The following is a 16,087-nucleotide window of genomic DNA, read 5'->3' as shown; positions in this document are numbered from 1 at the left end:
AACAACTGGAAGGTACATTAGTACTACAACAGTAAAAAAGAGGAGGAGGGAAAAGAAAAAAAAGGGGGGGGGGAAGGCCTTGGCTGTGGAAGGCAGGGCCTAAGCAAGGGCGAGGTTTGGGCGGTGGGTGGGGCCAAACCTCGCCCTTGCTTAGGCCCTGCCTTCCACAGCCAAGGCTGGAAAAGGCCCTGGGGGCTGTGGGGGTGTGGGGCTTAGGCTCAATGGAACAGAAGGGGCCCAGGTGTGCCCCCCACCCCTGTTCCCAGAGGGCGGGGGACCTCACCTGGGATCCCAGCAAGCTTCTTGGGCATGAGTGGGCAGGGAAATGCCGTCCTCTCATCTCCTGCTCCTCTGGTCTGGGAGGGCCCCTCCTGCCTGCCTCTCCTGATCTCCTTGGCCTCAGGGGCACAGATCCTATCTGGCTTCCACTTCTTCTATCCCCTCAGTCCCCCTACGTCCTGCTGGTTCACTTTGGGGTTCCTCCCATCTCCTTCAGCATCAGAGTCCCCCACCAGTGGCCAGCAGGTGCCCTAGTTGTGGGGAGACACTAACTCTGCATCTTCGCACACGGCCATCTTGACTCCGCCTCCTCTTTATACATTTTGGATAATAACCCCTTATAGGATATATGTTTTGCAAATATTTTCTCCCATTCAGAAGGTTGCCTTTTCATTTTGTTGGTGGATTTCTTTGCTGTGCAGAAGCATTTTAGTTTGATATAGTCCCACTTGTTTATTCTTGCTTTCATTACTTTTGCTTTTGGAGTCAGATCCAAGAACTAATCACCAAGACATATCAATGAGCTTACTACCTACATTTTCTTTCAGGAGTTTTGTGGTTTCACGTCTTATGTTTAAGTCTTCAGTTCATTTTGAGTAAATATTTGGGTGTGGTGTACGAGAGTAGTCTAGTTTCATTCTTTTGCATGTGGCTGTCCAGTTTTCTCAATACTATTTATTGAAGCGCCTGTCCATTCCACATTGTATATTTTTGGCTCCTTGGTTGTAAATTAATTGAGTATATATGCTTGGGTTTGTTTCTGGGCTCTCGTCTCTTCCCTTGATCTATGTGCCTGTTTTTATGCCAATGCCATACTGTTCTGATTACTCTAGCTTTGTAGTATAGTCTAAAGTCAGGGAGCATGATTCAATCAGCTTTTTCTTCTTCCTCAAGATTCCTGTGGATATTCAGGGTCTTTTGTGGTTCCATACAAACTTTAGGATTGCGTGTTCTATTTCTGTGAGAAATGTCATTGGAATTTTGATAGGGGTTACCTTTAATCTGTAGACTTTGAAATTATCCAGGCCACTTTTCCCTACTCCAGATTCATATTTCTAATTGCCTACACAACATCTCCACTTGAATATCTCATAGGCAGCATTAACTTAACATTATTTTTCTCTCCACAAACCTGCTCCTTCCACAGTCTTCTCTTTCTCAGGAAATGACATGTACATACTTCTGATGCTCAGTTCTGAAAACTTGCTCATTTTTGAGTCCTCTATTTCTCTAACATCCCTACATGTAATATGTCAGCAGATTCTGTGAACCCTTGAACCCTATTCAGAATCAGACCACTTTTGGCTACCTCCACTTCTATCATCCCTTTGCAAGCCAACATTGTATCTCACTTGGATCATTAGTTAGTAGCCTAACTGTCTTGCAGCTTCTATTTCTTCTTTCCCATATCTTCTTCCCATCTCAAGACTTCAATCACAGCCAAACCCAACCAGACGATCTTTTTAAACCAAAAGTCAAAAAATATCACTCCTGAGCACAAAAACTCTCAGCAGTTTCCCATTTAACTCTAAATAAAGGACCTTCAATGATTTACTAAGTCCTACGTCATCTGGCATTCTGATCCCTTTTCTTCCTACCCTTTTTTTTTCTCCCTACCCTTTTTTTTTCTCATTCCAGTATCGTCCCATTAGTCTTGGTGTTGTTTTTTGGACAATCCTGGCACACTTAAGCTTTAAGGATTTCTGGCCCCTCTCTCCGAAATGCTGTTCTCCCGAATAATGGTGGTATCACCTCATGGTATCATTCATCATCACATTCAAGCCTTTGTTCAAATATACCTTCAGTAAGGCCTCCCCTTACTGCCCTTAAATGCCCACCCATTTAACAATGCAATCCCCTGCTTCCACATGCCCTATCTCCTTTCCCTGCTCTTATAAAAGTTATAGGTCTTATCATTATTTGATATACTGGGGGGTTTCTTTCTTTATTTGTTAATTGTCTGTATTCCCCCTCTAGAACTTATTATCCCTAAGGCAGAGATTTTTGTCCTTTTGTTGTTAGTTTTTTTCCTGTTATATGCCTAGCTCTAGAATACTGCCTGGCAAATAATTGTCTCATGATACAAATTTATTGAAGTAATAGATAAAAAGATTAGAATAATCTTGATATGCAGAAGTGCTAGGGTTGTTTTAATCTGTCAAGTCCTTAAAGGCCTATATCTTTTTTGTTGTTGTTTGTTAGTTTTGTGGTATGCGGGCCTCTCACTGTTGTGGTCTCTCCCATTGAGGAGCACAGGCTCCGGATGTGCAGGCTCAGCAGCCATGGCTCACGGGCCCAGCTGCTCCGTGGCATGTGGGATCTTCCCGGACCGGGGCATGAACCCGTGTCCCCTGCATCGGCAGGCGGACTCTCAACCACTGCGCCACCAGGGAAGCCCAGGCCTATATCTTTAACAGAGAATAAAGGAGGTATAAAACACCATCACCCCAGTGATTTTACTTGAAATATCACTGGTGCTCAAGGCTGGTCCTATTTGCTCTCTCCTGATGACCTGTGTTTTATAGGTTTTCCTCCTGTCACCCATTATGACCCATATCAAATTTTGACTGAAAATAGCTGTGACCTTGGTTAAACCTAAATTCTGCTTATTCTTTGTTCTATAATTTCACTACTGGTGTTTCCTTCCAACTTGGTGCAAGTTGGTTCAGAGTTTCCTGCCTAAGTCTTCTCTTGGATAAAAGGCACTATGCCTCAGACTGCCTTAACCTCTTAATCTAACCAGCAGTCAAGCACTCACCATTCTAAGGGGTAAAGCATGGTCATCAAGGTTTTGAAAGTGTTCACGGTACCCATTCTGGAGCGATGCTCCTGTTGCCTGAAGTAGGACAAGCATTTGATTACAGGGGAATTAAGCGGCCAGGGAAATCCTAGGAAAGTTAGATTTAAGGATATCTGAAGCATATAAAACAAAAAAGATAAAAATTAGGTAATGTGAGAGTTAAATGCTGCTTGAAACATTTGAGGTGCGGATTGTGTTGCAGAGGAATGTTAAAAGGAGAAAGGAATTTTTCCAAAGTACTGCATTTTAATATGTCTGTGAGAATCTCAAGTTATAAAGCAGGGCCATTTTCTGTTTTGTTGTTGCTGTTTTTTTTAATATGTTAATCGCAAACTCCTAATTTATCTCCTCCCAACCCCCACCCCTCTGTCTCCCTTGGTAACCATAAGTTTGTTTTCTATGAATGGCCATTTTCTTTATTCAAAGACTACATATGGTGCTAAACTTAGCTACTACTTTTAGTATCATTTTACAGAGTACTGCAATAGAACTGATTTTAATAATGTGGAGCATTGCTTAATTGTCTGATGATGTCAATTTTGATTTTCAGCTGAATATTAATACTCACCGTTTCCCGGTTGGATAGAACCTAGAGCAAGCATGGCCATCCCAGGCGCAGTAAGGGTCTCTTGCCAGGCAGCAGTCAGCACAGGCTGTACCGTAGATGTGGCAGCGATGCAGAGATACTTGGGAAAGTCCTTCATTGGAGCTCACATACAACTGTTGCTATTAGAAGAATGATGGTGATTTATTTCAGATGTGGAAGTTAAAAGTGGACTTCCAGCAGGAACACAATATAATATATGCCCACAAACCCTTGGATTCATTTTGAAATAGACTAAAAACAAGAAGCAAAGTACAGAAGGGTATAAAGCCAAAATAAATAGAATTTTCCTATGTTAATATGCCTATAACATTACCACTTTCCTGTTTAAAAAAAAAGTTCAGAGTACCATGTAGAATGGTAATGTATTTTAGACATTGGGATTCATTGTTCTCTCAGATTTGAGCTAATGTATTACAGATTTAAATTATGATGTTTGCCTTTTTTCTTTGAATGCTGTCTCTTGGCAAAGCACAAGGCAGCTTTCTTATTCTTCAAGTCTGGCAAACCATTACCTTGTAAATTTGAAAAAGTAGAGTCTAAAATAAAGGGCACTTTTATGTTTAGAAAAAATAGATGGTAAATATTAGATAAAAATATTAGATTAAAAAAAATTTCACATGCCTTTGAAAGTCACTTATTACCGAGAGCAATTTTAAAATTATTTAGAAGACTGTAAGTATTTATATTTAGACATGTTTTAAACTTTCTGTATGATCCCAAGATCTTCAGCAGCCTAAGTCATAAATAAAGATTTCATCCTCCTTCATTTGTACAGTGGCAAGAGCTTATTATGATATTTCTCCAACTCTTTTAGCTGTGCATAAAGCCGTTCTCAGGAGTTGAAGGGATGTTTCTAATTCACAGTCCTTATTTTACAAAGGACTGATAATATGTAATTCAAGTTAACATAGAATTTCTAAGCTGGAACTTGAATACATGCACATGTGCACACATATGTGTGTGTGTCTGTATGTAAATAAATTTAGAAATTATATATAAATTTAAATATTATATATAAATTATATTTTAAAATTATATATAAATTTAAAAATTATATGTAGATTTAAAACTAAATCAGTGAGGGCACCATTGGTCTATCAGGTTCTGGAGGCACATCTCTGAGATTCAGATCCCAGCTACCACAAATTTGCTGGTTAACTTTTCTGAATCTCAGCTTCCTCTTTGGTAAGACTGAGACAATATAGCACTTACTCTATAGATTTTATGTAAGAACTAAATATAAGGGCTAACTCCACATAAAATGCTTAGAATAGTTTCCGGCACCTAAGCGCTTAATGAATATTAAGCAATAGTATTAGTAAACTACCAATGAACAAGCTAGCAATTTATACATTTTCAATTCTAATTAATCATTTGAATCACATCTCAGACTAGCACGTGTAATATAAAATAATTATTTTATTCAGATCAATGAATTTTTCAGAAAATAGGCTGAAAATTACTGATCCCCATTTGAGACATTCAAGCTATAAGAAAACAAGTGCATGTTTTGACGATAATCATTTCTCTAGAAATATTTGAAATAAATGTTCATTGAGTACATTAATAAATAATACAGTGAATGCATCAACCTCATTAAAATATTTCAGGGAAACTTGTTTATTTGAGGAAAGGATACAGGTAATTCCATTCTAGAAATTATCTTTTTTATTAATCTATTTTCTGCTATATGGAATGCAAGGATAAATTAGAGAATAAAGGAGCATAAAATGAAAAGTAAAATTTTTAGTTTGAGCATTAGAGAAGGTACTAAATTCGTGGAATTTAAATATATATAAAATACCATTGGCAATTTGTAGTTCTTTCACACTGAAAAAATAATGCAATACATAGTTGTGTAAGTGAATTCTCCCCCAAATCAAACAATTACCTTGCCCTGAATCTGATTGCTTTAATTAAACATTTTAAATTACCTACAACATAAGATGTTGAAACAAATTTAATACTCAGTCTTTCCAGGGTATGTTTGTGCTGTACACTGCAATTTAATGGAATGGATTGTGTATTACAAGTTCACCAGCTGAATTATGAGCTGAAACCTATAATTGTATACTGTACTATTATGTCACACAAATGGCTTTGTGTCCATTTTGAATCTTGCTCTGATAACTTTCTCCTTCCATTAAACTACTGTAAACAAAGGGATTCCATGCTGACTTCAAAGACAATTCTGACTTGGGATCAGCTCCCTAGGACACTGGGGAAAATGACAAATGGCTTCTGGTTACTTGGGAAAATGTTTGTTATGCACCATACAAACATTTTTACAGATGAGATCTTTAGCTCCCTTGTACCCTATTTATTTTTCTTCATAAAATTTAGTCAAGTGAAAAGAGTACGAGACTAACTGTGGAATACTTCTTTATCTGTAACAGACCAAATATGGTGAAGAACACTAAAGTTATATCATCAGTTATGCCAACACATAAAACCTTTATTCCATAGTCCAAGAAAAATAAGTCTTAGGCTCTTACAAACAGCAGTTACCGAAGACCCACTTTGTTTTAGGTCATTTATATAAGTTAACTCATTTGTGAGAAAGCATTACCTTGCAGAAGCAGAAATTTAGGTCAGTGAAGTAAAATAATTTGTTTATAATTTAAGGTCACGTTGGGGTTCAAATGCATGTCAGTCCCATTCTGAAGGCTACCCCATTTTTGACTATACTGCTCTGCCCCTTAGAACTTTTGTTTTAGAGATAGCAACTTTGGGGTCTGGAGAGGTGCATGTTTTGCACATGTAGAGATTGGAATTGGGCTTTTCCTCTCCATGATCATTGTGTATTTGCGTGTGAAGGCACAAATTAGAAGATCAAACATTTCTGATAATCATAGTAAAACATTTATTCCCCAGATCCTGAACCCTGATATGGCTTAGATTTGAGACATTCAGATTCTTTAAATGACATGTAAACCCTATAAAATAGCATTTCCTTAGAAATAAGCATAAAAGAATGTACTGCATATTTCAAACATGTGACAGCAACAGGAACTCAAAAGAGGATTGATTACTCATTCCAAGTCCCTGAGAAGGTTCGTGATGCTACAGTAGCCCAAACATTATGCTAAATTCTTCCTTCAGAAAGATTATTTTTATTTTGGTTGGCTTCATACACTGTAATATTTGAGAATAGAGGATATACAAATGTTGGAATATCCTGCTGCATATATATATATATATATATATATATATATTCTACTCTGATGAACTTCTGTACAAAAATAAGCCTATTTTGTCTTCCACTAAAGCTAAATTCCATATCAAAATTAAGTGTGTGGTATACTATGAACAGTATTAATTATTTTGCTAATAGTAAAATTAAATTTTCAGAAATTATAAAATACATTCTTCCACAACAGTAAAATTTTTATATACAAAGAAAATAAAAATGGGGTTGTTTTTACCTTTTTGGATGAAATTTTCATTGTTGTTACAGGAGCACGATTCTAAAAAAGTTAGAAAAACATTGTTAGTTGCTCAAATAATCCTTAAAACAGATTTTACATTCAAAAACTTTTCTTGTTTCTGTTAAAATTCAAGAAATCATCATTTCTCTCTATACGCACATATAGTTTCAAAGTTTAGCAGTAATTGTCTATAAAGTACATTTCCTCTGTTTGGAATAAGGACAGATTTGTTACACAAATATAGGCCTAAACTAAAAAAAGTGGCAATTATAACACATCTATCAATATAGTCATTAGAAAAAAATGAAAATTTGAGAAATTTCAGAGAATTGAAAAAACTGTATCTTGGAATATTGAACACAGCGCATAACTCAGGATTGGATCTGGGTACTTGGGGTGGGGGGCTGTGGAATGGTACCCCTCCTCAACACAGCACTTTGCATAAGATACTATTGTTCAGCTGCCAAATGTTGCTATGCCAAGAAGTATTTGCCTGAGCCATACTTATTCTCTTTGTTGAATACAAAGAAATATTGTTAGGTAAGGTCCTCTTTTGATAAATGTGAATTAGTGAAAGAACCTAAGAGTTATCTGAAATAGTCATCCTTTCTGAAAGTTCCTCTATTCTTAACTTTACTTCTTAAACATTATTAGTTCCTTTTAAAGATTAAAAATTAGACTCGTGATAACCTGATAAAGATGTGTGAAGTTTTATTTGAATAAGTCAAGTGGCAACACACTGTCAAAGTCAACTGTGCCCATAATTATTTCACTTTCTGGAGTTGTGTGTTCCTACAAACATTTTTTTTTTTTTTTTTTTTTTTTTTTTGTGGTACGCGGGCCTCTCACTGTTGTGGCCTCTCCCGTTGTGGAGCACAGGCTCCAGACACGCAGGCTCAGTGGCCATGGCTCACGGGCCTAGCCGCTCCGCGGCACATGGGATCTTCCCGGACCGGGGCATGAACCCGTGTCCCCTGCATCGGCAGGCGGACTCTCAACCACTGCGCCACCAGGGAAGCCCCCTACAAACATTTTAAAAAGAAAATGGTGATATCTTTAAATACTCAGTTGCAACAGATCATGACATTCATTCAGAAATATACACACATACAAAACGAGTTTTGCAATTTATATCCACCTAGGCAACTACTAATAGTTGTACCTCCAATTCAAATTAAGTTTAGGGAAGTTGGACATATTTTCAGAAAATATTCTGAACAGAGGATTAAAAAATATATTATGGTTCTGCGCTCTTTAAAAACAAAGTGCCTGGTTTTTACATTGAGTTTCCTGCAGTATATCAGTGTAACACTTAGCTAAGGAATTTATTTCAGTTTAAATGTATTATTTCCTCAAGTGCCCATCACAGTATATCATACACACCCAATTATTTTCACCTCACCTCAGAAAATGTGACACAAACACCACGCTGAAGACAGTAACTGTATTTGGTAACTGTTTCTCTCAATTTAGCCATATCAATCACTGGCACACGCATCCAGAAGGAAGCTCAAACTTCTTTAGTCTCTCTTGGGTTGATGTCCCCCAACATGCATTTTGACTGACTCCATTTTTCCACTGAGAGTTTATTCTTTATGATATAACACCAGCATAACTCATAAGTAGTTAGCACATGATCAGAATAACTCTCATTTCTACGACCTTTCCATAGAACATATGTAAAACTCAATTAATGTTTCCTTATTATCAAACTCACTTAATTAATGTTTGTGTCAAACTCACTTAATTAATGTTTCCTTATTATCAAAAAAATATATTTCAGAATTAAAAATGGAGTGCTGCAATACGGCCTTTTTGCTATTTTCAAGAAAACTACTGAATAAGGTACTTTATATTATTTTGGCCATCCAAGTTGTCCCTATTGAGTTGAATGAGAAGAAATATATTATATATATATTATACGTAAAATGCAGTTTTGGTTAATCCAATGAAACAATCAATTTCTTTACAAAGCAAGGCATAGAAAAGGCACTTAAATGCACATAGTTAATATTTTATGAGCATAATTTTAATGCACTAACCACAAGGAACTTTATGCCAAAGTTAGTCTAGCATTAAAAATTGTAACCTTAATAACATATTGGGAAATTGCCAGAATTACTCAGTTTCTGTATTTGATTTGATTTTTAAAATAGTTCTTCATATTTAAAATGTATTAGTAAAATCTAATATCATTGTATCTTGATCACTTATGTGCTTATAAATCCAATATTTTTAGTGACTGGGGGAATATATATTAAGTTAATACATTCTGAGTCCACTCAACAAAGCAAGGCAACTTACTGGACTAGCAATAGGCTGCTCCCAGGGGCTTTGAAGTGCTATTTTTACTCCAGTATAGGCTGACTCTGGTCTTTTGGTGTCCGTGGCCATTGTTTCTTAATTGGTTTAGTTGGAAATAGAAGTTTGCTGTAGGATTGATTCCATACCAAAGTTTCTTTGAAATCCTCTGGCTGTGCTTTACCCATCTTTCCAAATCAGGTAGGAGGGACCACTTAAACTGCAATGACCTATACTTTAAGGAGAGAAGGATTTGCAGGACATAATGTACCAGCTCTCCAGGCTCACAGACACATAAAGAATTGGCACTCTGCCCTCAGTAGGTTACATCTTACAGGACTGAATTTTCTTCTATGTGCCTTTTTTTTGTTGTGTTTTCTTTTTCTTTTTTCTTTTTATCCCAAATTCAAGGACAAAGAGAGTAATACAATGCAATCTCAATTTCAGACAGAACATGAAGTTTTAAGAGACAACATTTGTTTTATTTAACTAGAGTGACATTTGAGTTGAAAGCAATAAAATAAGAGAAAACAGCAGTTTTTCTTGAAGTTACTGGCTAAAAAAATATGAGAAAGTTTATCTAACAATCAATAATGTGGAAGAATTTGGGTCTCGGTGGCTTGTGAAGCAAATGATAAAAGCCCTTTCATGGCAAATCTTCTGGACCTTGACCACAAGAACTCATTTTTTAAAAATAATGATGACCACAATTCTTCAAGTTGTGATGATAGCTAAAAAACTAATTCTTTTATGCTAAGATAACTTAAAATGTTAAAAATTACTTCAGAAGAATATTTGTTATTTCTCATTTTATCTGGTGTTTCCTACCCTCAAAAATTTATAACATTCATTTATTTGATCTTTTATCAATTTTTTTCCCTCCCCAAGTGATTGTAAGATTAAAGAGTTGCATTTATCATGCGTGTGCTGGGGCTAATAGAATAGACGTTCAAACCTTAAAGACTTCCAACTCCTCCAGAATGAGCTCACCGCTGGCAGAGCTGTTAGAAGGAAGAACAACAACCTTCTGCACAGTACCTCGATCTAAATCAGAGAAAGAAACAATGAGATGTAGGAAACAAAGATATTTAGACATAAGACTACTACTGGCTTAGAATTTAGAATATTGTTTATGTAAATACTTAGTCATCAAAAAAGAGATTACATACATTGAGCTATTACCATTTTCTGATTTCATTATAAATCTCATGTGTTTAAATTGAGATTATGTAAAATTCAAAAGGAATTAATAGGAACACCTTATATTTTGCACATATTTGGTATAGTCATAATTATGAGAGAAGAAAGGAATGTCCAAATGTCTTATGAAGTTCAAAGTTCTGTTTCTGAACCAAGTGTGTATTCTTGAAATAGTAATACATAACTTTAAGTTTGGCCCTTAAGAATATTACTCCTCCTAACCAACATTATAAAGTGACACTCTCATATTTTTGTTAAAATTGACACATAATGGTTTGATTATCGGAGAAAAAATTACTATGAATGAGTTTTTATAATAATTTTATTATAAATCATTAGTACTAGAAATTGACATTTGACCTGTAGCGGTGAGAGATTTTAGACATGGTAAAATGTTTCACTCACAATTCAAAATAATTTTCAAAGCAGAAACATAGCTATGGCTTTATTTCAGATGTGGACACCTATTCATAGAATAATTCTATGATTTTCACAATTATCTTTATCAGTTGGGAATGTTTCTTTGGGTATTTTTAAAATATAGGGAAAATTTCAAAATTACATGAGTCGAATAAACTTAAGCAAATAAAAAACCTACTTGTATTTCTCAATTATAGATTGCCAAAAACAGAGACGCCCAAATAAATGTACTATATACAGAAAATGTTACTTATGTCAAGATTTTTTTTTTTTTTTTTTTTTTTTTTGTGGTACGCGGGCCTCTCACTGTTGTGGCCTCTTCCGTTGTGGAGCACAGGCTCCGGACGCGCAGGCTCAGCGGCCATGGCTCACGGGCCCAGCCGCTCCGCGGCACGCGGGATCCTCCCGGACCGGAGCACAAACCCGCGTCCCCCGCATTGACAGGCGGACTGTCAACCACTGCGCCACCAGGGAAGCCCTATGTCGAGATTTCTAATTAAGATTGTTTCATATGTAACATAAGCATTTTCTAAACATATAATTATGCCACTCTACCAATCACTTAAATTTTAGGTTTAAAAGAAGCTAGTTGAAATTTAGCAATGTGGGGTTAAAGCAAATTTGTGAGTGATCTGAGAAAGTAAAAATATATTTCCTCACCAAAACATGTTTCCATTAAAATTAATGAGCTGCTTCATGAGTATCAAGTCATCACTGTTAAAGTATGAGCATATAACTGTGAATTTATAATTTGGATAGGCACATTATCATCAACAGATACTAAAACATTTTCTAATTCTGTTGAGAAATGTCACTAAGAAGAGGTAATTTGAACTGAGCTGTACAGGACTTTACAACTAGGAATCATTTAGTGATGAATACCAATACCACTAATCTCAAATCTCACATCTCAAGCTGGGCAATCACACAGGTAAGCATTACTCTAACATATAAGATCCTATTTATTGTTTATAGTTTCTATTTTATGAACCTAACTGGAAGATAAAATAATTCTTAATAAAAAATAAACTCTACTTTAAAATTTTACCAACTAACAAACTAAAAAATTAAAACCTACTAAATAATAATAAAAATCTTTATACAGAAAAACGACAGAGATTTTGCCAGAACAAGCCTTGAATCTTGTGAGACTGCGAAGTTTAAGTACCTGATCTTTGAAGTTTCAAACTACGCTCTGTAATTTAAAATTCTCTTCTTAAGCCATACTCAAAAATAAACAAAAATCCTAAAGATTGGCAGGCTCTAGGTGTAATTAAGAAACTTGGAAGTTTCTCTGTTTCACCGTTCAGCTTCCTAAGAATTAGCTCTGTACCAATCTGTACTATTTTCTTGGAAGATAATTAATGCAGGTATGAATTGGAAGCGAAAAAACATTTGGGGATATGGTGCAGAGACACATCACAATTGAAAATGGATAAATGTGATTGAAGGTGTTCCCCATTTTCTATTAACAATTCATCACAAAGAACAGTGTAAACTTCGACAGGAATAGAATATACCAAAAACCCTAAAATTAAAGCCTTGACATTATAACAGCTAGGGCAGGATTTGTGTGGTATTGTGTGTGTGTGTGTGTGTGTGTGTGTGTGTATGTGTGTGTAGTGTGCCTGTGTGAGTGGGTGGGTGAAAGATGAGGGCATAAAACTATCTTTGTTTTAGGTCATGTTATCATAAAGATCACACTCTTTTTTTAAGTCACAACAGCGTTTTACGGTTCCCTGCTGAAGCTTGCAAGGATCACTGCCATTTTACATGACAGCAATGACCACTTCTTGAGTAGAGACTGAGCAGAAGCAATGTATAACCACAGCCCCAAATAAAGCTGCATGAGAGGAAATCTTGATTACAGGAGTTCCCAAAGATAAAACTATCAGCTTTGAAAATAATTTTAAGTATTCTCAAATGAGAGAACTGGCTACTTTTTTACCTAACGTTTTAACTAACTATGAGAACATTATTCTACATAAATCATCATTTCTTCTGAAAAAGCCCACAACAATCATATTTTATTCATGCAATTTATAAAATATTACACAAAGAGCAGCTATAAAAATGGGCTAATAAAAAGACAATGCAAAACTTGGTTTTGACTCATTTGAAATGAAAGATAGAACACCACCTTTATTTATTGTTTGCCTTCCTATTTTAGTCATTTTTTGTTTTGCTGGTAATGATGAGTAGATTTCCCTTTAAAAAGTAAAAAAAAAAAAAATTTAAAGGTTAAAAAATATATTTTTCTACCTAGTAAAATGTCAACTTATCTGAAATTCTTACAGAAATATAAGTAAATTTAAATATTGGTAATGTTTCTACCTCAAAATCAAGTTTAAATAAAATCATAGAAATGCAAGATCCCCACAGTGAAACAAATATTTATTGGATGCCTACTATGTGCCTGGATCTATGATAAAAATATATCATTTCAAGAACGTAAATATGCATTTTAATTCCTTTACTTTTCCACATTTAGACTTGAATTGGTACTTTATGAGGTAGCATATCTGCAGAGTTCTTCATTACACTGGTTCAATTTTCATCAGTGTGTCACAAATGAACATATTTGTTCTCATACTACATATTAAAGCTTTTTATACATAAATTAGAAGTCTCAAATTTGTGGATTCAATATGAATGGAATAGCTTTAGATCCTTGTGAGAATCATCACTATTAACAGTTGTTAATTGGATTTTATGAGACCTTGAACTTTTATAATTTGGGGGGGGGGTCTTCTTTAAGTAAAATAATACATAAACACAAAAACAGAGTTGTTTGGACCTTTCCCAAACAGTTACAAATGAGGAACTCTAAAGTTTCTGGTAAGTCCACCTCTGACAATTAGCCTAGTTTTCTAAAAAAAGAAAGTTTCTATAAAACTGGACAATGATACTTTCTTTAAATTGAAGAATCTCTAATTATCCAATGAAATCTCATCTACAATATCTTATCACTACAATTTTATTATCCAAGATCAGTTTTTCACAAGTTAGCAAAAGGCTGGAAAATTCTTCTTTAGTTGAATGCAAATAGCTCTACCTCCCTCTTTATTTTATCCATTGGCCTTTCTTCTACAGCTGCCAAGAATATACAGTACTCAATCTCTTTTTCACATCCTCTCCAAGTGTATCTTTATACCCTCCATACTCTGTTTCTCTGGTCTAAGCATGAGCACTCTATTCAAGTAAATCTTATTCAAATTCAAAATCAGATATTTTTACCTGCCTTTCTCTGAACACCCTGCAGTTTGGGATTATCCTATTTAAAATGTGGTGCTCAGAATTATACATGACTATGCAGTTTTTTTACCACAATGCAGACCTCACTGAAGGGACTATTTATTTATTTATTTTTTTTGTGGTACGCGGGCCTCTCACCGTTGTGGCCTCTCCCGTTCCGGAACACAGGCTCCGGATGCGCAGGCTCAGCGGCCATGGCTCACGGGCCCAGCCGCTCCGCGGGATGTGGGATCTTCCCGGACCGGGGCACGAACCCATGTCCCCTGCATCAGCAGGCGGACTCTCAACCACTGCGCCACCAGGCAAGCGCTGAGGGGACTATTTAAAAGACACAGCAGGAGTTCTAGTTGATCAACGACTTAGGTGATTGGTCAGGATCTCTAGCACTTGGACCCTCATAAACAGAGATCCCAACTGTAGTGTACACATTTACAAGGCTCTACTCTAGATGTCTTTATATTTCTGCTCCTCTTACAAACTGCCAGACTCCCACAATCTCCAGTTCAGATTCTCAAGAGGCAGATTTAATTTGGTCCAATTTAGTCATGATGAAGGCACACTGCAAACTGTGGCTTGGTGGATAGATCAGTTGTCAAGTGCTAATGTGTCATTTCAATCAGTTATGGCACCAGGAAGGAGCCAATATATATATCACTCATGGTTGCCCCTTAAATTGGCCTATGTTAATGGGAAAATTTCTCTCAAAATGCAGTCATGGTAGACACCTTTGGTTTCTTTTCTAAACATACTCACAAAACCTCAGTTCCATATATAGAAAATACTTTTGAGGTATCCTTGGGATGAACCATTCACTACTAAGTAAATAAAAGGACTTGGGTTGTCTTCCACCCATTTTTACTCATTGGTTCAACAAGAAATTACTGAGTACCTTCAGTATGTCAGGCACTATCACCAGTATGAATGCAAAGATAAAAGGGCATGGCACTCAAGAGCTCACAGTCTAGAATTTACAGTTTTTTTTTTTTATGGTTTTTTGAATAGTGTGTTCCCACTAAATGTTAGTCATTGAAAAATATGCATTCCGGAATGTCCATAGAATTCCCAATTACTTATGTCTACATAAAGCCATCTCTGAACCCTTTAGCTTGAAGATGATAATATATATAGTTATCAAATACCTTCCTTCTGGCGGTAGTGAGAATGGCATTCCTTGAATATATGCAGCATAAATTCTTTTTGCTTTTGATCTGCAGAATTGGGATATAGCTTATATTTCCTTGGGTAAAGCACCTTGCCTACAATATAGTTAACAGTTTGCTTGTGTGCAAATGTAAATAATAATTATAACTTTTGTAATGGATATCTGTTACTAAGGTCTACCTAGAATCACTTCCCCTTTCTTGGTAATAACACCCTGAGACATCTTTTGGAAACAACACCTCTCTCATTCTCAGTCTACATGGTTAAGGAGTGGAGTATCTCTCTTTCAGCCCCAGGGAGATGCCATGACTTAGGCCTGTGCAATTAGAACATCTCTTTGCCCCTATGATTCATGCAGGAGTGGGCATAGAAACAAGTCAGGGCCTAGCCCTCCTTGGGAATTAGATAGGTGGGAGCCTCTTTCTTTCTGAGATCAGGACTGTTAAAGACTTGTAAATTTGGAGGTGCTGAGGCCATCCCTGCTACCACATGCACAGACTCCATTTGAGAATAAAGAGGAAGGCAGAGCTGAAAGTTGGTAAGATAAATTCCTGAAAACATCCAATTAGCACAAATTCAGCTATATCTGAGGCTGCCTCCTGCATTTCCCAGTTGAACACACAAAAAAAATTATTA

At 36.2% G+C, this 16,087-nt stretch overlaps 1 protein-coding gene across 2 annotated transcripts in view; it reads right to left on the bottom strand.

Moving 5' to 3' along the window:
- The window catches only part of SEMA3C (semaphorin 3C), a 187,015-nt gene that overhangs the window by 18,753 nt on the left and 152,175 nt on the right, over positions 1-16,087 (bottom strand). For both annotated transcript variants that reach the window (XM_060157200.1, XM_060157199.1), the window contains 3 exons: positions 10,371-10,459; positions 7,112-7,153; positions 3,648-3,805 (listed from right to left, as the gene is read on the bottom strand). In XM_060157200.1, coding sequence (XP_060013183.1) covers positions 3,648-3,805; positions 7,112-7,153; positions 10,371-10,459 — 289 coding nt within the window. The remainder of the gene's footprint in view (positions 1-3,647; positions 3,806-7,111; positions 7,154-10,370; positions 10,460-16,087) is intronic.

Source organism: Lagenorhynchus albirostris, chromosome 8 (assembly GCF_949774975.1).
Source record: "Lagenorhynchus albirostris chromosome 8, mLagAlb1.1, whole genome shotgun sequence".
Lineage (NCBI taxonomy): Eukaryota > Metazoa > Chordata > Mammalia > Artiodactyla > Delphinidae > Lagenorhynchus > Lagenorhynchus albirostris.
Note: the sequence above shows the minus strand (reverse complement) of the source record. Positions and strands in the feature narration are given on the sequence as shown.